The sequence below is a fragment of the Dermatophagoides farinae genome, chromosome 6 (genome assembly GCF_024713945.1).
Source record: "Dermatophagoides farinae isolate YC_2012a chromosome 6, ASM2471394v1, whole genome shotgun sequence".
Lineage (NCBI taxonomy): Eukaryota > Metazoa > Arthropoda > Arachnida > Sarcoptiformes > Pyroglyphidae > Dermatophagoides > Dermatophagoides farinae.
Genome location: NC_134682.1, coordinates 3,945,001 through 3,969,569, shown reverse-complemented (window position 1 = coordinate 3,969,569; position 24,569 = coordinate 3,945,001). Strand labels below are relative to the sequence as shown.

Sequence of the window (24,569 nt, the reverse complement as noted above, 5' to 3'; positions counted from 1 at the left end):
ATTGTCACTTTACATTTGAAATAATCAGACATACACACACACATAGTTCAAATGAATGAAAAGTTCAAGTTGCTTTCATCATCATCATCATCAAGAGTACCATATGCATTTGTTTTGGTATATATGACATATCGCAGTTGGATGATCATGAAGATGAAATAAACATACACATTGAATTGGATGGGCCTCGCCTTTTTTTTGTTGGTTGAAAGTTTTGAATTTCAACAACGAAAGCAAAAAAAAAAAAAAATAACCAACAAACTTTGGCCTTTGATGAATACTATCCTTTTTTTCAAAAAAAAAAAAAAAAAAATAGGTTCGGTTGATCCGATATCCGAGGAGGAGAAGGAGGACAAAAAAGGTAGAAGAATCATTTTCTGGAATATATCCATGGTGATTTGATTGGTTGTAGTGGCAATGGTTTTTTTTTGTTTCAATTCAATACAAAAATAACTGTATATATCTAGGTCTCTTCTGGTGGTTAGGTCAGGTCATAGGGCATACAACATATAGCTAGTATATGACTGGTGGTGTTCCACTAACACTAGCCAACCAACCAACCAACCAACACTACCACCATTCGTCCATCCATCCATCCATCCAGCCAGCCAGCCATTATCATTATTATTGTCTCTTGGTAGCCGCCTTTGCAGATGTGACCAAATAAAATATCGATTGAATAAAATGAATGAATAAATTTTCTAGTTCATCTTAATTCAGTCGTTTGTTATTTTATTTTTGTTTTTTTTTCGATGTCATTATCATCTTAAGTGTTTTATATATGGTTTTTCACCATACATCATCATTTCATTTGTTGTTCATTCATTTTAAAATTATTCTTTGAAAACATCAATCAAAACCAATCCAAATAGGATCAATCAACAACAACTACTAAACAACTACTACGACACTTATCAAGTGTTCTTTTTTTTCTCATATTTTAGAATTTAATCTACTCATTCTACATATGTGTGTGTGTGTGTGTGTTTGTGATATATATGAAAACTTTATTTTTCAATATTGGTGTTCGAAGAATTGACCAAAAAAAAAAAAAAAAAAAAGAAAAGGAAGAAAAACCCGTGATGATGACGACGATGATGATAATCTTGTAATGATAATTCTTCCATTTTCATCAACAAAAAAACAAGATAAAAACAAAAACATTTTTTTCCTTGTTTACAAAGAACGAGGTAAGTGCATTATCGACAATCATCAAAAAAAAAAAAAAAAAAAAAATAGAATTGATGATGATGATGAGACGGGATGTTATTGTTATTGTTGTTGTGTTAGTTGTCAAATTTGTTGTCAACAACAACAACAATAATCAATTTACAAATTAATCTCAATGTATGTATACAAGAAAAAAAAGTGTGAAAATTGAATTGAAAGCAATATAAATAAAACCAAACACATCATCATCATCATCATTGAACACAATCCATACTGGTCTAGTATAAAAAAAAAAAAAAAAATACAGCCACTACAAATCAACAAAGTGGATTGAGATTTTTTTCCAGTCATATTGATCCATATACAAATGCAAACAATAAAAAATGTCGTCATCATCAGAAAAAAAAGTAGTTTGTCGATGATGTCCACACGCCAACACACAAATATTTCGAAATATATAATCCTAGAACTAATTTTATAGTCAACAACATTCTTATCCTTATATCATCTGTCTGTATTTTGGATAGACAAACAAACAAAAATATAAAAATGTGAAGGGAATCTTATCCAATGAATTGGAAAAATAATAAGAAAACACCTACACACACACACACCCAAACCGAAAATACCGCATGATGTGTGAGTCATCTCTCTCTCTCTCTCTCTATGTCTATGTCTATGGCACTCCATCTCAACAGAATAAATATATTCCAATATAAAGGAGAAAAAGCTAAAGAATTTTTTTTTCGATTCTGTTGATTTCGTGTGTATGTGTGTGTGTGTGTATTATTTGCGAATGAATCGAATTTAAACAACAACGCATTCAACAATATAATGATCGTACACATACGGATGCTATTTTGTTGGTCAACAAATAAAAAAGAAAAAATTCAGTATGGCGTCGGCGTCGTAGCCGTTAACCATAGATCATAGATATATTTTGATAGAAAACCAACACCACCACCACCACCACCATCACCAGAATTGATGAAAGATGAAGATGATGACGATGATGAAACAAAAATATGAAGACCCGGGGAATCTCACATTCGATTCAGTGATATAGTTATTATGAGTGTTACGGTTCGATTCGATTCGTTTTTATCTGGTGTTGATGTTAATGTTGGCGTTGGTGGTGGTGGTGGTGGTGGGCGATGGTTGGTTTCCATTATGCTATATCCAATTCATTCATCCATTCGAAATAAAATGAAAATCTTCCACTATATTGAAGTTTGTCGTTCGTTCGTTGTTGTTGTTGTTCATTGTCTATGAACTTAACTATTCTGGTTGCTACTTATACATTTTGGTGGTTGTTATTGTTGTTGTCTATAGCATCTTTTTTTTCTCATTGGCATGCGGAAAAAAAGGCCAAAGTAATAATAATAATAATAATAATAATAATAACAAACTTTGAATTGAATAGAATACCAAACCGAATGAGTCAAAGAAAAAAAAATTTTGTGCCTGTAAAAAGCAACAAAATGATATATCAATTAGAATTTTTCATCAATTAGCTATAATTCCATTTTGATTGATCATATAATAATATTATTATCGATTCTAGTGTGTCTTGGAAATTGGGTGTGTTCACCAACAACAACAATAACATCTTGTGTGTGTGTATATGTGTGTTAATCATGTGATTATTCTGCGTTCCAATAAACAAATAAAAAAAAAATCTAGTCACAAATAATCTAGTGACAATTTGTGTTGACATTTTTTAAGTTTATTATTATCTGGTTGGTAATCAGCTGGAATTGTCATCATCATCATCATCATTATTATTATAGTCATAAATATAGCAAAAATTCAAATACAAAGTAACAAACAAGAAGAAAAAAGTTTTTCCATTATAATCAAGTGCACAAGTATTATAAATTCGAATTTCTTTGGGGTTTTTTTCATCATCATCATCATTATCATTATACTTATTTTTCATTATGGCTACTTGAATATTTTGTATTCCAATACACCTTTGTTTGTTTGTGTATGTATGCAATATTTCCAGTGAAGAAAACTATTTTTTTTTATATATTTATTAAATATTAAACAGCATTATATTTTATGTTTATGTAATACACGGATCTACAACTGTTGTTGTTGTTGTTGTTGTTTGACGATTCAAAATTCATATACCAAAAAAGACAAAGACAAAGAATTTCGATGAAAAAAAAACAAGTGATTATTACATTGAGCTTATTTATGATTATGATGATTATGTGTAATAATAATTAAAAAAAAATACGATGTAAGTAAACTTGTTATATATGTTTTTTCATCATTGAAAAGATTGAATCGATGTTTTCAGTCAGATTTCATTTTTAGTGATTAACTTTTATATATATGCACAACACACAACCATCTGTGTGGCCTGAATATTTATCTAAAGTTCAGATTCTAAACATTTGTTTTTTTTCAGCCATTTCTAATTCAGAATAAGAAAAAAAAAGTTACAAAAAAAACTGCTTGGCTTACACTTTTTTATCCGGAAAATTTCTTATTTCTCAGTGAAGCGAAAATGAAAACTTTTTTGAATTTGTCAAGTTTGTAAAAAGGTATAATGTGATGTGTGAGTAATTAAGTAAAAATTCCAGGATTCTTTCGGTAGCATTCCATCATGTGTGTGTGTGTGGGTGTGATTGTTGTTTGTTGTTTTCTTAATGTCTTTATAAATTAACATATATATTATTATCGATCAACAATAATCGATCGATTGATTGAATTGATGATGATTGATTGTATTGTGTTTCTATTTTTTAGCTCATTTCTATATACATAGATAAAGGAATCAAATTGACGACAACGAAACGAACAAAAATAAAACAATAATAACAACGAAAATTGAATCAAAAAAGAAAAAAAAACATTACAACGAAACGAACAAGAAATAATAATTTAGTAAATATTCAGAATCCAAACTCGAACAACAGCAACAAAAAGAAGCTTCATTCGAAAATGTTCATCTGTATCAAATTGATTGTTGTTTTATACAATTTCATTTTCTGGGTAAGTTTTCTAATTCATTAATGTTTTTTTTTCACCATTTGTATTGAATGATAATTGAATTTATTGTTTTTTTTTTGTTAAAAAAAAATAGCTGACCGGTGTGTTCATTCTTAGTCTTTTTGCCTATCTATGTTGGGATTCACAGAATTATCTTGATATTCAAGAAATCAGCACACATTATGTTACACCATTCATTGCTTTACTTATCCTAGGAGCTTTGATGACTATCATTGGTTTCCTTGGCTGTTGTGGAGCAATACGTGAATCCAAATGTCTTTTGCTTATGGTTTGTTATTTATATTGATAATTTCGAATCAATTAATCATTTGTTTTTCTATTTTATCCATTAGTATATTTCGATCTGTTTAATATTATGTGTATTAAGCGGTGCGTTTCTATTTTGGACCATTCGTAATGGAGAAAAGGTTCGCGAAAGAATTCGTTTGGATACAACCAAATTGATTAAACGAAATTATGGAACCGGAAATACTAATGCTACCGAAATGCTAGTCGATCGTATACAACGATATTTCTCTTGTTGTGGAATAATGGGACCTGAAGATTGGATCACATCCAATTATAATAATCAAACAAATGAAGAAAATTCCAATTTGATGAACAATTTACCATTTCCAATGGGACCAGATCAACGAATTTATCGTATACCTAGATCCTGTTGCCAGGATTATGAAGAATCATGTCCTATACGTTTGGAGAATATTCGTGGACGTGATATACAAAATCTCAAGGATATACGCGGTCTAAATAATGATGGATGTATGAGTAAATTTGAAGAATTTATCAGACAAAAACAATTATTCATTATATTGGCTGGAACAATTTTGGTCGGTGTTCAAGTACTTGCATTGATATTCTCATTCTGTCTATTCTGTGTCATATCTCGGCAAGATGACAAATGAGCTTTCATCATCATCAAATTAATGAAATTCATGACAACAACAACAACAACAAAAATTTCCAGTTACCAAAAAAAAAAAAAAATTCAAAACCACTTTTGTGGTTGCAAACGCCCCAAAAAAACGAAATGAAATTCTCATCCTGTAAATAATGCAAAATCATTTTATATTTATTCATGAATATTTCGAAACCAAAATATCAAAACCAAAAAAAAAAAAAAAAACGCACGAATACCTATGACAACCTTCACTATATTCACACCATTTGATTTGATCATCAACCATCATACCATAACAAATATCGATCTATTCATTTTTTTTGTTTTTCCTTGTATAATAAATTCATCGATTCATTTCATGTCATTCGATCCAATTCATTCAACCAATTTATTGATTTTTTTTCACATTCTTGTCATTGAAACATTTTTTTTTGTTTTTTGGTTTGATTCGAATTTACATTTGATTTTGTAATTTTCAATTATACACGAATACTCGGATATATATCTTCACAACGATTGATGATTATGTTTTTGTTTTTTTGTTCTATGAAAAACATTGCAATTCCTATTCATTTTTACATTATATAATGGCCATAATATATCATGATCACGACCATTTCTATTAAAACACACACACACACACACATGTGACCATTGAATGTTTTTTTTTCAATTCACATTATCAATACATCTTTTTTTTCCGATGATACGAATATTATTATAATGAATATGAACAAACTGTTTTTGTTGAATTCTTTTTCCTTTATCCACTTTTTTTCTGAATTGTATTGAATATTTGAAAAAAACTACATCACTTTCAAACACATTTATCATTCACACTAAATCCTGGTTCTGAATAAACTGCCAAGTTTTTTTTTCTTTTTCTTAATTTATTATAAATGATGATGATTTTGCTGTTTGAAAATGAATTTTTTTTTAATATCGATATATAATCGATTTTTTTTTTCGTTCATCACTTGACCACGTGATCATTTGATGAGCAGAATTTGTTTTTTAAAATTTTGTCATATAATTCTTCTAAAAATGGACAATCTAGAACAATTGAAAAAAAGGTAAAAGTTTTGTTTTAGTTAATTCACATTCTTATGTCATTTTTTTTTATTTCAATTTAGAATATATTCGGTTCTACAGTCGTCTAAATCAGCCATCACTGATAATGAACTCAGAATGCGTATTGGCAATGCTGATGTTGCACTTCGATTAAGTGCTTTGAATTCATTGATTAGTGAGAAAAAAATCCAAACCAGGGATGGCCCTGGAAATAATGTGACACATTTTGAACTGTTTGTTGAAGAAAAAAGTCATGAAGATATTGTTCTAGATGTAATCAGAGCAGCGGACAATAATGGTATTTGGATTCGTGATATCAGATCAAAAACAAAATTGGCCGAACTTGTTCTCAATAAAGTGTTAAAAAGTTTGGAAAATAAAAAACTAATCAAATCAATAAAAGCCATTTCGAATAGAAAATTATATTTCCTGTACGATCTTCAGCCTGATGAAACAATAACTGGTGGCGCCTGTTATGATTCCGGTTCAATACGGGAAGATGTTGTTCGAAATCTAAAAACTACATGTTTACAACATTTATATGACAAATGCAAAAGTTCATTTGAAAAAGCTGTTGCCAGATTTGATGCTAACTGTAGCGATAATGATGATGATTTTACTGATCAAGATTTTGATCCAGTCTATGCTAGTGCATCGGATATTTTCAATGAATTCAAAGGTGCAAAATTATTTCATGATATAAAAATGGCCGATATTGAAAATATTCTCAATGTATTATGTTTTGAATGTAAAATTTTGAAAAAAACCATCGGTGAACGATCATTGTTTCGATATAATCCATTGAATCGTGATAAATCCGATTTATTCTATGCTCCCTGTATGATATGTCATCTATATAGAGATTGTAAGCCTGGATCGGTACGGATTTCACCGGAAAATTGTCGATATATAAATTATGAATTATTTTGATTTTTTTTCTTTCTTATCCAATAAATTTGCTTGAAATATAAACAAACTAATCCTGATTATAATTCTTGATTCTTTTTTTTTACCATAATCTCTGGCGTATTTTGTTTCTATTTTTAGTTGAATGAAATCCAGATCCGGAAAGTTTTGTTTCATATATATGATTTGTGTATTGAAACAACACAAATATAATCGTATTATAGAAATGAAATGATTGTCCAAACATATTTAGAATTAGGACATTTTAATGGCAACACATTCAATAACAATAATGATGATCATGATTTTCTATTTCTGGATCAAAATGTCGTGTGTGTTTGATGAATATTATGGCAACAAGTAAATAAATGATGATCTACTATATGAACAATAGTAGTATAGAAAAATTAATCGTCCAAAACATATATACACAGACAGGATAATTTCACATCTCATTGAAATATCAATTGGCCAAATGAAAAAACCTGTTTTTTTTGTTGTTTTGTTTTGTTTTGTTTTGTTTTCACTTTTCATCAACATCATCATCATGTCGAACATTGTCGATCGTATCGTTCCAACATGATGAAAAGAAGAAAAAAAAATTCATTCTTAAAAAACAAGTAAACAAAATGTATGAGAGTATAGAGCATCATCGTATCATAAAATTGATCGAAAATTAAATTGAATGAGTCAAACAAAAGAGAAAGTAAATTTTTCATGTCCCCGAAGTTCGTATACTCATCAGCCGTACTTTCTCTCTCTCTTCCTTCTAAATTAGCTCCGAGTTACATTGGATTGTTGCGTTTCATTTTCATTTGTTTTGGTTTTATCATCCATTCACATTCAGATAAATAGTGAATTTTTTTTTTGTATAAAACCAATCGGTATGAAATTCTTCCGATATGTAAAAAAAAAATGTAAATTTTGACCATGAAATCTACCACCGCCAGTTTAATTCCACCAACACATAAATTTAAATAAAACCAAACAAAAGTAAAAGTTGACATTCGACTTGTTTTATTGTCACGCACATATGTATGTATGAAATCCGTGCAACTAAAATTCCGTAATAGGAAATTCATCAAGATGCAACAAGTACTTTACTCAATCGAAAAAAAACTTTTAATGACGAATCCACATACATCATATGCATACACAAACACACATAAATATATCTTCATTATTTGAAAAGTGGTTTTTTTCAATTTCATGTTATATAGTGTGTGATGGTCCATTGAAATGTTTTTATATGGATGTGTATTGCATAGTGAATAGTTTTTTTTTTGAGTAAATTTTTTGTAAGATTCATCGAGCATAGCATTTAAACTTATATATATTGATTTATCCTTCACAACAACATAACAAAATAACATCCATCGACAACCATCCTAAGCATCGTCATCATTATCATCATCAACAACAATAACAACAACAACGACAAACCTTTTCATCCATTTATAAATTTGTTTTAGCCAAAAAAAAAAATTTTTGGTGAAAATGGTGAAAAAATTACGATTCTTTAAGATCATCTTGGATGATGAAAGCCTTTTATATTTTCCCGGTACATTTCTTACCGGTAAAGTTGTACTGGAATTGGATGATGATATGCCCATAGTTGGTAAGTTTTTATTGATTTTTGGAAATTTATTTATATATTAAAAATTTGTTTGTCATTACCATTCATTATTATTATTATTATTAGGATTATTCTTTCACATAATCGGTGAATGTGTTGTTCGATTAGTCGGTAGTGGTGGTATCGTTTCTGGTGATAAAGAAAATTATATTGATTTTAGAATGAGATTATTGGGCGATAATCTAACCAGAGTTGACACTCAAAGTACATTGAATTTGAATGCATCGATGAGCCGTTTGTTAGTGTTATCGGCAGGCGTTCATACATTCCCATTTCGATTAGGATTACCATTAGGATTGCCATCAACATTCCTGGGCAAACATGGTTGGGTTCAATATTTTTGCAAAGCAGAACTAAGAGATCCAAATGGAATGGTACATAAAAATCACCAAGTATTAATCGTAATGAATCCTATCGATTTGAATCAAGAGCCATCGTTATTAACACAACCATTCCATAGTGAAATCGAAGAAAAGTTAGGATTTCTTTGTTTTTCTAATGGAAAAATCATCTGTAGGGTACGATTAGATCGTGGTGGTTATGTTCCTGGCGAAAGTATTTCGATAAATGCCAATATTTATAACAATAGTTCAGTAAAGATTCGAAAATCGTGTGCAATTCTTACTGAGGTACTGTAAACAGTTGTTAAATGCAAATCTTTTAATTTAATTTTTTTTTCGTCCAAAACAAATAGACCATACAATATACATCGAAAAATCGAGTTATTCAAAGCGAAGTACGTGAACTAGCATCAGTTGAAAGAGGTAAAATCGAACCAAAATCGAGTGATCAATGGAAAAATGAATTACTATACATACCACCAATACCTCCTACAAATCTTCGTGGATGTAACCTGATTCGAATTCAATATGATGTCTATGTAAGTTTTTTTTTGTTTGGAACCAATTTTAATTATTAAAATTTTTCTCATTTTCTATCTACAGTTCATGGTAGTTGCAAAAGGAACACGAAAAACAATCAAACTTCAATTACCGATATTGATGGCTACATATCCATTAAGAAATTCAGATGGAACATTACAACGTAAAAAAGGCACCTATTATCCATCAACATTACCAATGTCCAGATCATGGCTGAATTCGGATACAAAAATTCGATCAAAATAAACATTTTTGATTGATAAAAATTTAACACCAAGTGATTGTTCAAATTGTTTATTTGTTATTATTACTAACGTTGTATTTAATCAATAGAACAGGATTAATTGGCAAGATAATTTAAAAAAAACATCATTTTATTAAAATCGATTTTATTTTTTTTAAAATCATTTATAAAGTCGATACATTCGGTTCTTGTGGAAGGCTCGTATCTACTACATCAGTTGTGCATTGGACAGGATTATTTATTGCTCGACGTGCTGCAATAAAAAATTGATTTGGATGATAAACCGATTGATCAGGAAGATCTTGCCCATATTTTATGGAAAAATATTTGCCACAAGCACCTGTATAGTTTTTATTTTCCGTTACTTTTTGTACAATTTCTTCCAGATCATTATCATTATTCACACCATAACGAACTAAGAGAGCCTTTAAATTTTTAACATCAAAATGTCGAAACGGACAACCATGTGTATCGTTAGGGCCAGGTGCATTGTCATTAATAATCTTGTGACATTTATAGGCACTCAATTGTACACGTTTACCAGCTTTTCCATAAATGTAACGTATCGTATAAGAATATTCTTTTTGAAATTTTTCCGGATTCGTTATAGACAATTCATTACGAAAAAATTCCATCGAATCATCCATTGATAATCCAGCTGCTTTCAAATATAAACCATAATAAAGGCGACCATAATGTTTAAGATGATGATCACGACGTAATCTATCATGTATTGAACGCATACACGGTGGAAACATATTACGAGATAATTCATTTATCTCATTCAAATGGATACGTTCACGGCCATTCTCGTTATCTTGGCTATTATTTCGATTCGATGATTTAGCATTTAATATGTAATGATGATGCAACGATTCTAAACGCCAAATTAATCGCTCTTCACCAAACGAATAGAAATATGAATGCATTCGTGTCAATTCTCTGGATAAATTGGTTTTAAAACCTTGACATAGAACAGAGATAATTTCGTTTGATCCGATGTAGGTATAACCATCGTGTAGATACACTTTACGAAATCTCATCAAATCGAATGCTTCTTCGAATTTCAATTTGAATGCAATCTGCTGTTGATTTCGGCGATTATATTCAACCCAATTAACTTTATGAAATAAATCAGGATTGTCGACCATCGAAACAATTTCATATTTATATCCATAGTAGAGTAAACATTCTTCCAATGATGAAGCATCCGAAAAACTTGATTCAATGAATCGAATTCTCAACAATTCTGATTCTCTTGAAATGAACCAACGACGAAGCTCCTCATTTTGACAATAGTAAATGCGCAAAAGAAAGTGTGAAATGTGATCACGTTTACGAGCTTCAAATCGATTGCCAATCGATTCACTACGGCCTGCCACATAAAAATTCTTTTCATTATTTTCACATTTGATACTGCAGATCTGTGAATTTATCGCATCAAAAAGGGCACGAGATTTTTCCTTAATTCGTAATAGATTATCAAAGACAGCAAGAATTTTCAGACGTTCGGAGACCATATCTTCGATTTCTTGTAATGAAACTTTATAATCCGGTGGTGTAGTATAGAAATTAATCCAATATGGATATGGATTTGATTTTTGGCCACCATTTTCAGCCAATAATCGTAAACGTTTATTTCGATGTTCAAATTGCATTATTTTTCCAGTTGACTTGGTTATAATTTTTTAACAAAACAAGTTTAGGCGCCAAACTCAATGATCATGGGAAAGTTTCAAGAATTAACAATAAAAAAGAAATTTCCTGGAAAAGTATTCGAAATTTAATTTTTTCTATTTTAGCAATTTACAAAAAATTTATTGATAGATTTAAGCGTGATCATCTTTCTGTTTAACTGTACAAAGTTCACAATCTAAATCAATTTGTGTCATTATCGATAGCCAAATTGATTGTATATTCGATATACGATCCATAGGTCCTTTCACTTCAATTGCTTTGAATTTGCCGGTATCTTTATTCCACATGATTAAATCAGGAAAACCTTTACGAAGATGGTGATAATTTTTAGCAAGTAATAGTAAAAGCTGTGCCAATTTCGGTGCCGTCATACAATAGGCGATTTCCTATTGAAAAGAGAAAAATTCGAAACATAAGTAAAGTATAAATTAATGATGATGATAAATGAAAATATTTACATTCAAATTATTCATAAGAATATATTCAATGTCGATTGGATATTTAGTATTATTAGATGCAGCTAATGAAATATAGATTGAAAGTGCTTCAGATGACCAGCGAGAAATCTCATTAATTCGATCATCAATCAATGATTTACGTTGCTGATAAAATGAATCATAACATAAATCCAGTGGAACTCTTTGTCCATGATAATGAAATGTATCGGGAATATCGGTGGAGAAAATGATATCACATAATAACAATTCCAATAACGAATGATACACTTTGGATTCACAATGAATTCCATTAGTATAGCCTTCATTGAGATAATGTCGACGAACAACTTCTTCGACGGAAATCATTTCCACATCACCATTTGTATGATTTGCTACGAAGAAATTTTTTCTATCCGTTTCATTTTCAATATGACGATATGAAGCAACGATTGTACGTTTTTTGTAAATATTTTGCTTATGATATTCCGGGCAAAGGTCTGGTGAATTTTGAACACTTGATTTGTTCAATTTTAACAATCGATTATATAGCTCAAGACTATGATCATAACAAACGGATGGATCACGTAATCCATCCTTACAAAATTGTTCAGCTAGTTCCAGATTTTTCATATAATTTTGACTAATTAACGATGCTCGTATATACCAATGTGGTCGATATCGTACACCATAGATATTTTGGTCTAATAATTTTAACACATTTACAATATATATTGAATGTAGTCGATTCTTGTCCAATGATGTTAAACATTGATGTAAACATCGAACATACATTCCAGTGGCTGTGAATGGTCGTAGAAATTCTGCCAATCCAGAATCTTTATTCGACCATTTAGCCATGGAAATATAATATTGTTCAGATATGAATGGAAGAAGACGATGGATTACTTCGTTAAATTGTTTCCGATTGTTCAATACGATTATTTCACAATATATGGTAAAAGCTTTAACAAATTCTAATAATTCATCACGACCACAATAAATGTTTGTTTCTAATTGTTTAGAGATGAAATTAAATTTTTTATCATTATAATAATCACCCAATACACGTCGATACCATTGATCTTCGTTGCTATCTTCGAATTGTTCCAACAAATCATTTGGTGAATGATATAGTAAAAATATTCGATCTAATACTTCAGATTTAGCTTCATTGATTCGAATACATTTATCTTGGCAAAAATTTTGAAGTCGTTTTAACACCTGTTCTTCAATTGTTTTACTACTCATACACACCGATCGAGTCGTACGAATATAATGAAGAAATGCTTCGATTACTTTTGGTTTTAGATTGGATTTAGGCATTTTGAAACCATTGTATTTTTTCAGAAAAATCTTAACCTCTAAAAATGTTAGCGCCGAAAAGCCATCTTCAATTGATTTTAAACTTGTATCTAGTTATGAACAATTAAATTAATTAGAAAGAAAATATCATCATTTATGATAGACTTACGATCAAGAATAAAACCTGATTTAAATAGTATTTGTAATTGTTTCGAATGATCGCCACTATTATCATCACAAAGTTGTGGATATTTAATATTTGCAATTCGAATCCAATCATGTTTTCGCATATATAATCGTATGAACAATACTTGAATTGATCCATCTAAACTGGTTAGATCCTGTATATTTTTCCAATCTTGTTCATTGAATAAATGTTCATTTAATGGATTCTTCAATACCGTTTGAATGATATGTCGAAATTCTTGAAAAATTTTTTCAAAATTAGAATATTTATCGTCAGTAATCATTTCTTTTGATTTGAGTTCATCATAATTATCATCAGCAATTTTTTCTTTTGAATTCGAATCACAATTTTTTTCATCATCAATTTCAAGTTCTTCGAATAAAGATTGACATAAATTTTCATCGATATAATTGATTTCAATGATTGAATTTTCAACATTTTTCAATTCCTCATTAGAACCCAATGGTCGTTTATTATTATTCGTGCTTACAATATTAACACTATCGTTGAGGATTTTTTTCGTTTCATTAATTTTATCATTATCATTGTTGTTTTGATCATCAACAGCAGTAGTTGTGTTACCAGTATCATCGATAATTGTAATCACATTGAAATTGTTTGATTTATCTACAGGTACGATTTTAGTATTTGTTACATTATTATGATTGGTTTTTTTGGTGAAAAAATCCAAAATGGTTTTCTGTTTTTTATTGTTATTTATAGTTGTCATATTGATATAATCAATGGATTCGGAATGTAAAAACTTGATCGTAAAAAAAAAATTTGGCGGCAAAACCACAAGATGATATCATAAATGTATACACACGATATAGATATATCTATATTGCTCATCATATGATTTGGCGTTTTCGACCAAAAGATGGCATTACTGATGACATGATAAAATTCGAATAAATATTCAAATCTCACAATAAAAGAATGACAATTGATGATGATGATGATGATGATAATCACATTAATTAACCTTCTTAGATTATCTTGTCTTTAATCAATTCATCCATAATTTATTTTTACAGGATAAGATAAATAAATGCAGCATAAATACAACTACATTGTCCATGACTATCATCAGTATGATTATCATTTTCATATTTTTCTCGCACCTAAATTTAACAACAACAACGACAAAAAAAACAAGACAATGATTCGACTGTTTCCTTGGAGAATGATCCTCATATTCATGATGATGATGATGATGATTATGTGATTAATGTTTTGTTTGTCTATAATAATGGTTGACATTCTTGGCATATGAATTGAAATGCAAATTTTTCTTTTTCTCTATATTTCATTTGGTTGGGGCTACATTTTTAGAATCGAAAAAAATAAAACGATGGTTATTTTTAGCAAACAAAAAAAAAATCAAAAGAAAAAACTTGTATCCAATTTATTTTTGGTTTATGCCATCTTTGATGTTACTATTTCATTTTTCATTTTTTATTTTTTTGCCACTAATAAAACAACGAACCAAATAAAATGATGAAGGTATACGCAACAACTGGCATGGATAAATGAATAAATGAAAAAGGCGTTGGTGGCGGTGATGGTGGTTAATGAAGAAAAGAAAAAATAAAACAACGACGACAAATAAGCAAATACCATATAACCGAATCGTTTTCGATTCTCCGTTGTTGTGTGTTTATCATTTCTGATGCTTTATTTTTATTGATTTTTTTTGTGTCTGTGTGTTATAACGACAAATTCTTATTCTTATTTTAAATTTTTTTTTTCATTTGTTGCTTCTCTTAAAGAATACAACGATTCTTTGTTGTCTTTTTTTTCCTGTTTGTTTGTTTGTTTGTGTTAATTGAAAAAAAAATCTTTACCGAATGATCCATAAGATCATGAAGAAAGCAATGGTTTGATGTTCTATGTTTTATTTTATTTTATTTTTTTTTTTTTTTTTTTTTTGACAAGATAACTATAGTTAAATTTTAATTTTTTTTTAATCTCTATAGTCATCAAAATCATCATCAAAATCATCGACCACTGGATCTATGCATAAATCTAAATATAAAAAAATTGATGATGGCCAATTAAAATGTGCATTTGCAATGTTTGACACTAATCATGATGGTAAATTAAATTCCGATGAAATGAAACATATGATGACCAGTATAGGTGTCGCTGTATCTGATCGAATGTTGCAAAAAATATTTAAAGAAGCATCAAAAAGTGGTAAGTAAAAAAAAAACTTGACTCAAATCTAAACCATTGATCAATCAATTGTGTTTATTTTTTAAGGTGATCAATTAATTAATGAACAAGATTTTTTACATTGGTTTTCACGTTTCAAAACACCAAAAGATGATGATGCTGAAGCCGATTTGAAGGCAGCATTTTTAGTATTTGATAAAGATAAAAATGGTTATATAACACGTGATGAACTTAAATCGGCAATGTTAATGATGGATGAATCAATTACCGAAAGAGATTTGGATGAATTATTGAAAACAACTGACCATGATCGTGATGGTAAAATTAATTATGAAGAATTTATTAAAACATTATTATAGCACAGCTAAATCATCATCATCATGCAACAATTTTTATTTTCCAAATATAAACTTTTTGTTTTGTTTTGTTTTTAATACAAACATCATCATCATCGTTTTCATCATCATTTTTTTGATTTTCATAATTTATTATTATTATAAATATTTTTATTATTATTATTATTATATTGAATCAATAATTTTAAATATAATGACAAATTAATAATCAAAATGGAAGATTTGCAAATTCATTTTTTGCCAAAAAAAATCATGAAGAAAAACAACAGCCATATTTACATTATATATGTCGATTTAGAATCGAATCATCAAATTGATGATGGTTCAATACATGTATGGGTGTGTGTGTGCGAGTGTGATTCTTATTATGGTGAATGAAAAAATGAAAATGAAAAATTCTTGGTGTTTACAATGTGAATGATAGATTTTTTTTTTTGTTGTTGTTGTTGTTGTCTGTTGGTTAGTTGGTTATAACAAAGAATAAATGAATGGATGGATGAACCAGAATTGGTAGCAAGAGAGAGAGAGAGAAAAAAACCCCAAAACAAAAAAAAACCAAATGGATCATCAAAAACAGAGGGACAACAACAACAACAATAACAAACAAACAAACAAAATGAAAACAAAATAGACAAATAAAAACGAATGAACAATCATCATCATCATCACCAAACGACAGCAACCAATACAAATTTATAACCAATATATATATATATGGCCATCCATTCATACACAAGAGAAAAAATGAAATGATTAATTAGTAGGGGCAACCCCATGCCGTGAAAGTGGGGGGGGATTTTCCAATTCATTTTTTTTTCTTTATATTTGTTTGATGTTCCACAGACTGATGATCGTGATGATGATGATGATAATGTGAAAGAATTGTATGTTGGATAATTAAGTGCAATGATGTGAAATAGTATTAGTATGTATTCTATTGTATTGTAGTTTACGATGATTGATGATGGTGATGATGAAAAAAGAATGAACAATTCAAATGATGATGATGATGATGATAATGACACAGGAATGATGATGAACTTGACTTTAGACAATAAAATCGTTCATAATGAGAACCAGAATTTGTTTTTTTTGTTTTGTTTGGTTCTCAAAGACTTATAACAATATATATGGTATTGTATGGTATTATGCCATTTAATTATTACAAGGTGTTGGATAATCGACACAATATTGTCTTTCAACAGTAGCACCACATGTTGGCCTTCCAGGATCCGGATATTGTGTTATATTACGATGACGATGTTTTAATCCATTACCGGTATCACAATGAGCTTCACAGGAACTCCATTCACTCCATTGGCTCATTGCACATTCTGTGTATAGCACAAAATAAGAAGATCATCAAGAAGAGATAGAAAGAGAAAAAAAAAATTCGCGGGAAATTGAAAATAAATGATGATGATAATAATAATAATAATTGCGACTGATTATCATTATTATCAGCGGTCATCATAATCAGCATAAGTGGCATCTTCATTTGACTTTTTTTTATGATTGTTAGTTTAATTGTGGATAATCCTGAGTATTTCGTGATTGCTGCTGTTGTGATGTTGCTGCTGCTGCTGCTGATGATGATGATGATGTTTGATGATATTGATGATGATAGCCACCATATGGTTGCTGTTGATGATGATGATGATGATGCTGATGATGATAATTATTATGGCCATTCTTTTTTTGTTGATAATTATTTCGATTATCCGAAACTATTATCATCATATTATCGAAAGCATTATGGATATGAAATGTGAAACAAAAAAATATCGAAAAGGAAAAAAAAGGAAAAAAGCCATAAGCCAAAAGCAATTTGAATGAAACAATTTTTTTTTCTCTGAATAAATCAGAATTTCATTATCAAATGATATAACTTACCACATGGTGGATTCTCTTTACATTTACGTCGTTGTACCAATTTTGGACATTTACGTCCACCATTCTGTGGATTTAATTTTATTTCACGTCTACGTTCTTTTCTTGCTTTACCACATGGTTTTGTACATTGGCTCCATTCGGACCATACCGTTACCTATGATGATGATGATGATGAAAATGTAGTTTTTGTTTTTCAATTCATTCGATCGATCAATCGATCAATCAATCAATCAATACTTACAACACAATCGATAACCAAATTTTGATCATCACCAATCAATGGTGATGTCATTGAATGATTATATTGATTATACATTTGAACATTTGTATTTGAACGTATATTTTCATCGATAAATCCTTTTTTTTCCAAAAAAAAACATCATTATATTTTACGAAAAAAAAATTCATATATCACGTAATACCTTTAAATTGATTTTCACATTTTTCTTTACAATCTTGTAAACGTTCAAAATTATTATGATTTCCACGACAACCACGATATATAAATTGTAGACAGGCACCTTTACTTGAATCGTAATAATAACGAGGAAAATAGCCACGGCAAGGGCCCACTTCTTTTGATAATGAACATACATCTGTCGCAGACAACGATCAACAACAGCAGCAGAAAAATTAAGTTAAATATATATGAAAAGAAAGAAAAAGAATAAAAAAAATTAAGCCATATCATATATGAGAAATTCTTGTAGAAGAAATTAATGAAACTATATCTCGAATACATTATGATTGTCTGTGTGTGTATGATCCTAATTCATTCTGATATTATGGAAAAATTTCCATGTTCATAACATGATTTTTGTTTTTCTCTCATAGTGAATATAAAGAATTCTTTGAAATTTTATCCATGTAATGATAGTTTTGTTTGGTTGTTGTTGTTATTATTATAGAAAAGGAAAATGTTTAGAATTCAATTGAAACACACTTACGTTGTGCATCATTATTATGCGTTATACAGGCTTTGTTGAAACATTCGATTACTTGTATCAATTTAACATTGCAAACATTTTTCGATTTATAAGCATTAATATACAATCGATTACGATATTTGACTCCTTTACCACATTCAACTGAACATGGTGTCCATTCAGACCAGCTGGTCACTGCACAATGTGGTTCAATTATTTCTTGATCATAATTATTATGGCCAGTTGATGATCCGGTTGAAGTTGATGATAATGAAGATGAAGATGAGGATGATGATTGATGTTGATTTTGATGGCCACAATTAGACAAAGTTCCAACACATGATTCACGTTGTTCAAGTTCAACATTTTGGCATAAATTTCTGGCTAAACGATGTAAAAATTTTCTATTTCTTTTCCGATATCCACGACCACATGTAACATTACACGAGGTCCATTCAGACCAAGCTGTAGTTTCACAGCTAACGTTATTGACACATTTAGCACCACATTCTTCAGTTTCAATTAGTTTCATATTACAGCCAACTTCTTTAGCTCGTTTTTCATTCATATAATTTCTAGTTCGTTTACGTATTCCATGGCCACATGCAACTGAACAAGGACCAAATACAGTCCATTCGGTCACTGAACAATCGGTAGCTAAATAAATAACAGAAATAAAAAAGAGATGAAAAAAAAGAAGAATGAAGCCAATTAGTGATCGCATTCCAAACACACACACATACACACACAAAGTAAAAACATCTGACTCATCAAAATTTGAGCTAAATTAGATTATCCATCATCAACATCAACTTACATCGATTATCATCATCATCAAAATCAGATATGCTAAAACGGTTATCATCATCACCACAAACTTTTTCATAAATTCGTTGCCTTGAAATGGTTAGCCGTGCGAATGGTTTCATTGGTGCACCGCTTGGATCATAGAATGGTGATTCGGGTAAATTAGGCGATGTAGATGTTATACGACGAATTCGTTCCTGTGGTATGGTTGGTAGATCACGTGATAGATAAGTGACACCAGAATCAGTGCCAGCATCCCAAAGATATAAATTGATACTTTTATCGGCAACCCAAGAACAATTTTTCAAACATAATTCCAATGCACTAACTCCGATGAACCAATCAGGGCTAGGACCAAGCATCGATAATAATGACATTAAATGATGACGATTATCCACACGAAATACGGCAAATGTTTTGCCATTTAAATTTGGATACCAAAGACCACGAGCTTTAATTATCGTACGAATTTTACTTGATTCTGCTTTCAATTCTGATTCAAGTTTTTTCGTTATACCGGATTCGGCTACTTGTTTAACACCTTCACTAGCATAGCCACCATATTCCCATATACGAAAATCGGATGAATGACTAGCGCCAATTATATCGGAAAAATGTGTTTGCCATGCATTAGCAGGAAAATCTTTTGGATGTGTATATTTAGACCAATAACCTTCGAATGTAACTTCATATTTAGCCTCATCACAGGCACAACATTCATCGACAATTTCCGATTCAGCATCGGCTATCGTATCGGCTTCTTCTTCACAAAGCACTTTGGTTAGGCCACCATCTTCATGATACCATCTGTCTTTATTTTCGGCTACAATAGCTCTGTTTTTTTTTTTGGTTTTCATATGTAAATCAATGATAGAAAAAATTGCATGGAATATATAGATAATTAATTATCCAAAATCAAAATCAAAAAAAAAATCAACGCCAAAAAAAACAACCATTCAATAATTTGGCCATTCTTCTCAATCAAATTCACATATTCGGTGGAAAAAAAAATCACGACTACTTACTTGAATACTATACATCCAGAACCTTGTTGTGGTGCAAGCCACATGACGCTTATTTCATTCTTTGGCACTGGCGATGTATGCGTTACAGCATTTGGACAATCTTTAGATAATTTTACCAATGAATCGGTGTACACTTGAGGCTTTTTACGATGAATCAAACAAGAAAATTAGTTAGTAGAAACAAAAAAAAAATAATTAAATACTACACGATTCTTCTTCAATTTGCAACTTTTTTTTTCATAATAAATTTTTTTCTCATTCTGTCTCTCTCGGCGGCTATATAGAATTAATTATTCAACTCTTTCGATTGGCCTAGGCTTTAGCAGAATCATTATGTGAAGCTTCATCATCATCATCATCATAGTTTGCAAATTGCATGCATCGTTTAATTTTTTTGTTTTGTTTCATTCTACTTTTTTTTATGCTCAAAGTAAAAAAAAGACGTTATTTTTTTATGGAGACAAAATCTATATGAGATCTACAACGCTACTATCAATAACGATAATTTGTCACATGAAACAAAAAAAAAATGAAAACAAAAACAAAATCACAATATGGTTCCCATATGGATAATTGAAAAAACAAAAAAAATTTTCAACATAATTTACCTGAAAACTACCAACATCGAGTAATGATCGTTGTTGTGTTGATGATGGTGATACGGAAGATGATGATGATGTCCAACGATTTAAATTTGATGATGATAATGAAGATTGTGATGATGATGATGATGATGAAAAATCTTTAGGAACAACATATAACACAAATTCAGTAAATCTTTGGCTATTTCCACCGGATGATGATGATGATGATGATGGGCCATAGATTGTTGAACCACCTGGAACAGAATATTTGGATGGTCGATGTTGATCACCTTGTAAAACAACTGTAAACAAAAAAAAATTATATATAGAAAGTTAGTTAACAAATCATCATCAAAATCAAAATGAATAATGTAAATGATATGTTAATGCCTCAGGATAAGTTATACGGATAATGTGATATTAACATTAGAAAAAGAATCCAAATTCTGTTCATTCAAATCTGTGGATGATGATGATGATGATGATGATGATATTAACTGAATTTTGTAGAATTTTTCTTTCTTTTTCATTTTGTTACTTTTTTATATACAGTTTTTTTTCACTTGATTATTTTTTTCGGCTATAAAAAGTGAGATATAATTAGCCATTAATTCTGCAAAGTGGTGGTTGTTGTTGTTGTGTGGATGATAATTTTGGAATGAAAAAGTTTTCTTTTTTTCTCTCTCTCTAGTTTCATTTTGGGTTCTCAATGGGATTTTTGAACAAAACAAAAAAAAAGAGTCTCCAGACGTTGAATAATGTTTGATAATGATGATGATAATCGTTCAAACGAAAAAATAAAACGAAATGGATGCCACTCGTACTCGAATTTGACCAAACAAAAAAAAAATTCAAGTCAAATCAACATCAATTAAGGCATCCACTGTTGTTCAGATACAAGAATTTAAAGAAAAAAAAAATTTCTTGGGCAATTCCCAATTGGATACAACAAAAAAAACCATTGGCCCCTAAAATAATGATAATCATCATCATCATTGTCGATTTATTGAATGTGTGAAAATCAAAATTGATTGGCCTCTAATCATCATCATCATCAAACCATTAACATTATTAAGGCTATTTCCACCGAAATCAGACAAGTAAGACAAAATGGCATCCAAACATTGGCAAACAAAAGAAATTCGAAAAATGCTGATGATAGAAAAAAAAAATTTTTTTTTATTGAAAAAAAAAATTTAAATGAAATTAACAATTCATCATCATCATCATCATCATCATTATCACGATTGAATGAATTTGATTCTTTCACAAAAGAAATTCGAAAAATGCTGATGATAGAAAAAAAAAATTTTTTTTTATTGAAAAAAAAAATTTAAATGAAATTAACAATTCATCATCATCATCATCATCATCATTATCACGATTGAATGAATTTGATTCTTTCATAATCATATTGCTATTGTTATCATTATTATCACCACTACCGCACACACCATCACCATCAACACCACCAAAACACATTGAAAATCCTTTCAAGTCATCACATTATATTCCATTAATATTTCTAACCCAAAAAAAATTCTTATCACAAATTCTTTAGACCGACCAGAAAAAAAATCTCAAATTATTGTCATCAGTCAATTGTGTGTGTGAACATAACATAACATTTCCGAAAATACAAGAAAAACCACAGAAAAAAAAATTTTTCAGACTTCATCATTGATAATTTATATATTATATAATGAAAATGAAATACTTTTTTTTTGAAAATGAGAATTTTTTTTTTTTTTTTTTGAAATATCTCTCGTACATGTCGACATATTTTCATCTTATTCTTATTCTTATTTTCTTTTGTCAATTGTGTAACATTATTATTAATCGCATTATCATCATTATTATTATTGGTAATTGTGTGATTCAAAAAATGAACGATAATCAGAATCGATCAATCGATATATACATAAAATGAATTCTTGCAAGTATCTCCAGTAAAGGAATTACAACAATTCAATCTAATTATCCGATCATGTGAACACACACAGAGAGACACGACAACCAATGCGATATTGCAATCTTTTCTTTTTTGATGCGGAAAAAAAATGATTGAAATTTAATGATAGAACTGTTGTTTAGCTTTGGATATATATATATATAGTTAACGAATCAATAGGAAATAGGTGCAATAGACTAGGGAAAATTTTCATTGTGAATGTTGATTGAACCCGACCATCAACATTTTTTTTTTTTTTTTTTGATGATAATGGTAATGGCGGGCGATGTGTATATTATTCATTCAATGTGCATTTAATTAATATATATACGTACTACTTGAGGTTTTTTTTTGTTGGATCATCGATTCTCTTCTGATTCTTTTTTCTCATTTATCGTGGTTTTATGTAACGAAATTCTTTTTTTTTTCTTCTCGGTTATCATTGTTGTTGTTGTTGTTATTGCTTTTTATTTTTGCCAGTAATTGACATTAAGCGTTAAGATATAATGGGAATGTAACCGTATAACTAATGAATAATTGGAATTTCATTCATTGGAATTGGGCGTCTAAATGAATTTCATCATCATATATGAATAACTAACGAATGTGGAATAAATAATTCAATACCTTCAAGATACACAAGAATATTATTATGTGATCATCATCATGTTTTGTGTTTTGTCTAACGAAAAAAAACAACAAAACAAATCAAAACAAAACAAAAACAATTAGTTTTTGTTTTTTTTTCCTGTACACTCACTTACAAAATGAATCTCAATTATTTTGATGCAAAAGAATAAGAGAAAAAAAAACAAGATCAAAATTGGCCTACACACACACACACGCCTTATCAATGTATATGTCAATGTTAATGTTAATGATGATGATGATGATGAAGATTCTCATCAATCGTCGAGTGTATAAAATTTCATTTTTAAGAAAAAAAAAGTCAAACATTATCAGTCATCCAATCAAAGGTAAAAATGGTTAATGTTTGCCATTGTATCAATAACATTTCATCATAATCAATAATAATTGATCTTAATTAATCAATTTCTTTTTTTTTCTTTCTTTCTGCTGACGATGATAATCAGATTATTATCGTTCGTTGTTTTTTTTTCTTCGTAAAAAAACAAATTTAATTAAATTTAATGATGATGATGATGATAGCAGCAACATCAGATTTCAGCCAGAATCTTCAGAATCTCTCTCTCTCACTCTCTAGAGAATTTTTCATCATAATAATCAAATTCTTTAATAAGTGAATCGTTGTTGATACACACAAAAAAAAATCGAAAAAAACGGCTGTTTTGTTGTTGAAAAATTGTAATTATCTTTATTTATTCATCATCAGAGAGAAAGAGAGAAAAAAAATTCGATTTTTTTTTATTTCTC

The 24,569-nt window shown here is 29.6% G+C and overlaps 7 protein-coding genes across 13 annotated transcripts in view; 4 read left to right on the top strand and 3 right to left on the bottom strand.

Moving 5' to 3' along the window:
- Positions 1 to 1,119: 1,119 nt before the first annotated feature.
- Positions 1,120 to 5,451, top strand: LOC124493524 (tetraspanin-18). 4 transcript variants are annotated; one of them, XM_075731829.1, is made up of 5 exons: positions 2,630 to 3,418; positions 3,590 to 3,725; positions 3,931 to 4,176; positions 4,268 to 4,462; positions 4,527 to 5,451. In XM_075731829.1, exons 3-5 carry the CDS (start codon positions 4,126 to 4,128, stop codon positions 5,094 to 5,096), a joined length of 816 nt encoding a protein of 271 aa, XP_075587944.1. In that variant the 5' UTR covers positions 2,630 to 3,418; positions 3,590 to 3,725; positions 3,931 to 4,125; the 3' UTR covers positions 5,097 to 5,451. The 4 variants fall into 4 exon arrangements, with proteins under 4 accessions (XP_075587945.1, XP_075587944.1, XP_075587943.1 ...); XM_075731828.1 differs by having other exon boundaries at positions 3,590 to 3,739; XM_075731830.1 differs by lacking the exons at positions 2,630 to 3,418; positions 3,590 to 3,725 and adding an exon at positions 1,120 to 1,190.
- A 622-nt stretch (positions 5,452 to 6,073) lies between these two features.
- Polr3F (RNA polymerase III subunit F) lies at positions 6,074 to 7,143 on the top strand. Its single transcript, XM_047056612.2, has 2 exons — positions 6,074 to 6,165; positions 6,226 to 7,143. The coding sequence occupies exons 1-2, from the start codon at positions 6,089 to 6,091 to the stop codon at positions 7,091 to 7,093; spliced, it is 945 nt and encodes a 314-aa protein (XP_046912568.2). The 5' UTR covers positions 6,074 to 6,088; the 3' UTR covers positions 7,094 to 7,143.
- Positions 7,144 to 7,478: 335 nt separating this feature from the next.
- Positions 7,479 to 10,989, top strand: Vdup1 (arrestin family protein Vdup1). 3 transcript variants are annotated; one of them, XM_075732293.1, is made up of 5 exons: positions 7,517 to 7,775; positions 7,848 to 8,687; positions 8,772 to 9,334; positions 9,400 to 9,585; positions 9,650 to 9,983. In XM_075732293.1, the coding sequence occupies exons 2-5, from the start codon at positions 8,567 to 8,569 to the stop codon at positions 9,830 to 9,832; spliced, it is 1,053 nt and encodes a 350-aa protein (XP_075588408.1). In that variant the 5' UTR covers positions 7,517 to 7,775; positions 7,848 to 8,566; the 3' UTR covers positions 9,833 to 9,983. The 3 variants fall into 3 exon arrangements, with proteins under 3 accessions (XP_046912434.2, XP_075588408.1, XP_046912435.2); XM_047056479.2 differs by having other exon boundaries at positions 7,527 to 8,687; positions 9,650 to 9,863; positions 9,920 to 10,989; XM_047056478.2 differs by having other exon boundaries at positions 7,479 to 8,687.
- Positions 9,995 to 11,488, bottom strand: Prim2 (DNA primase subunit 2). The gene has a single exon (XM_047056477.2). It carries the CDS (start codon positions 11,486 to 11,488, stop codon positions 9,995 to 9,997), a length of 1,494 nt encoding a protein of 497 aa, XP_046912433.2.
- Positions 11,489 to 11,590: 102 nt separating this feature from the next.
- LOC124493396 (fanconi-associated nuclease 1) lies at positions 11,591 to 14,311 on the bottom strand. The gene is made up of 3 exons (XM_047056476.2): positions 13,437 to 14,311; positions 11,987 to 13,377; positions 11,591 to 11,914 (listed from the first exon to the last, which is right to left on the bottom strand). The coding sequence occupies exons 1-3, from the start codon at positions 14,182 to 14,184 to the stop codon at positions 11,660 to 11,662; spliced, it is 2,394 nt and encodes a 797-aa protein (XP_046912432.2). The 5' UTR covers positions 14,185 to 14,311; the 3' UTR covers positions 11,591 to 11,659.
- A 660-nt stretch (positions 14,312 to 14,971) lies between these two features.
- LOC124494249 (calcium-binding protein E63-1) lies at positions 14,972 to 16,086 on the top strand. Its single transcript, XM_047057411.2, has 3 exons — positions 14,972 to 15,334; positions 15,434 to 15,653; positions 15,720 to 16,086. Exons 1-3 carry the CDS (start codon positions 15,305 to 15,307, stop codon positions 15,989 to 15,991), a joined length of 522 nt encoding a protein of 173 aa, XP_046913367.1. The 5' UTR covers positions 14,972 to 15,304; the 3' UTR covers positions 15,992 to 16,086.
- A 30-nt stretch (positions 16,087 to 16,116) lies between these two features.
- Positions 16,117 to 24,569, bottom strand: part of LOC124494248 (spondin-1-like) — an 11,494-nt gene continuing 3,041 nt past the window's right edge. The window contains exons 2-9 of one of the 2 annotated variants that reach the window (XM_075731827.1): positions 21,248 to 21,525; positions 20,640 to 20,779; positions 19,625 to 20,448; positions 18,829 to 19,464; positions 18,304 to 18,477; positions 18,123 to 18,238; positions 17,882 to 18,035; positions 16,117 to 17,715 (exon numbers count right to left, since the gene is read on the bottom strand). In XM_075731827.1, coding sequence (XP_075587942.1) covers positions 17,507 to 17,715; positions 17,882 to 18,035; positions 18,123 to 18,238; positions 18,304 to 18,477; positions 18,829 to 19,464; positions 19,625 to 20,448; positions 20,640 to 20,779; positions 21,248 to 21,525 — 2,531 coding nt within the window. In that variant the 3' untranslated portion in view covers positions 16,117 to 17,506. The remainder of the gene's footprint in view (positions 17,716 to 17,881; positions 18,036 to 18,122; positions 18,239 to 18,303; positions 18,478 to 18,828; positions 19,465 to 19,624; positions 20,449 to 20,639; positions 20,780 to 21,247; positions 21,526 to 24,569) is intronic. The other variant, XM_047057410.2, reaches the window with a different exon arrangement.

Bases quoted from the DNA above. Each gene is read 5' to 3' on its own strand.
- LOC124493524 (XM_075731830.1), top strand. From the start codon at position 4,126: ATGTTCATCTGTATCAAATTGATTGTTGTTTTATACAATTTCATTTTC. The intron at 4,177-4,267 runs GTAAGTTTTCTA...AAAAAAAAATAG, and splicing joins TATACAATTTCATTTTCTGG to CTGACCGGTGTGTTCATTCT. The intron at 4,463-4,526 runs GTTTGTTATTTA...TTTATCCATTAG, and splicing joins CCAAATGTCTTTTGCTTATG to TATATTTCGATCTGTTTAAT.
- Polr3F (XM_047056612.2), top strand. From the start codon at position 6,089: ATGAGCAGAATTTGTTTTTTAAAATTTTGTCATATAATTCTTCTAAAA. The intron at 6,166-6,225 runs GTAAAAGTTTTG...ATTTCAATTTAG, and splicing joins CTAGAACAATTGAAAAAAAG to AATATATTCGGTTCTACAGT.
- Vdup1 (XM_047056479.2), top strand. From the start codon at position 8,567: ATGGTGAAAAAATTACGATTCTTTAAGATCATCTTGGATGATGAAAGC. The intron at 8,688-8,771 runs GTAAGTTTTTAT...TATTATTATTAG, and splicing joins TGATGATATGCCCATAGTTG to GATTATTCTTTCACATAATC. The intron at 9,335-9,399 runs GTACTGTAAACA...CAAAACAAATAG, and splicing joins CGTGTGCAATTCTTACTGAG to ACCATACAATATACATCGAA.
- Prim2 (XM_047056477.2), bottom strand. From the start codon at position 11,488: ATGCAATTTGAACATCGAAATAAACGTTTACGATTATTGGCTGAAAAT.
- LOC124493396 (XM_047056476.2), bottom strand. From the start codon at position 14,184: ATGACAACTATAAATAACAATAAAAAACAGAAAACCATTTTGGATTTT. The intron at 13,378-13,436 runs GTAAGTCTATCA...GTTCATAACTAG, and splicing joins ATCAGGTTTTATTCTTGATC to ATACAAGTTTAAAATCAATT. The intron at 11,915-11,986 runs GTAAATATTTTC...TCTTTTCAATAG, and splicing joins TTCTTATGAATAATTTGAAT to GAAATCGCCTATTGTATGAC.
- LOC124494249 (XM_047057411.2), top strand. From the start codon at position 15,305: ATGATCCATAAGATCATGAAGAAAGCAATG. The intron at 15,335-15,433 runs GTTTGATGTTCT...TAATCTCTATAG, and splicing joins AGATCATGAAGAAAGCAATG to TCATCAAAATCATCATCAAA. The intron at 15,654-15,719 runs GTAAGTAAAAAA...TTATTTTTTAAG, and splicing joins TAAAGAAGCATCAAAAAGTG to GTGATCAATTAATTAATGAA.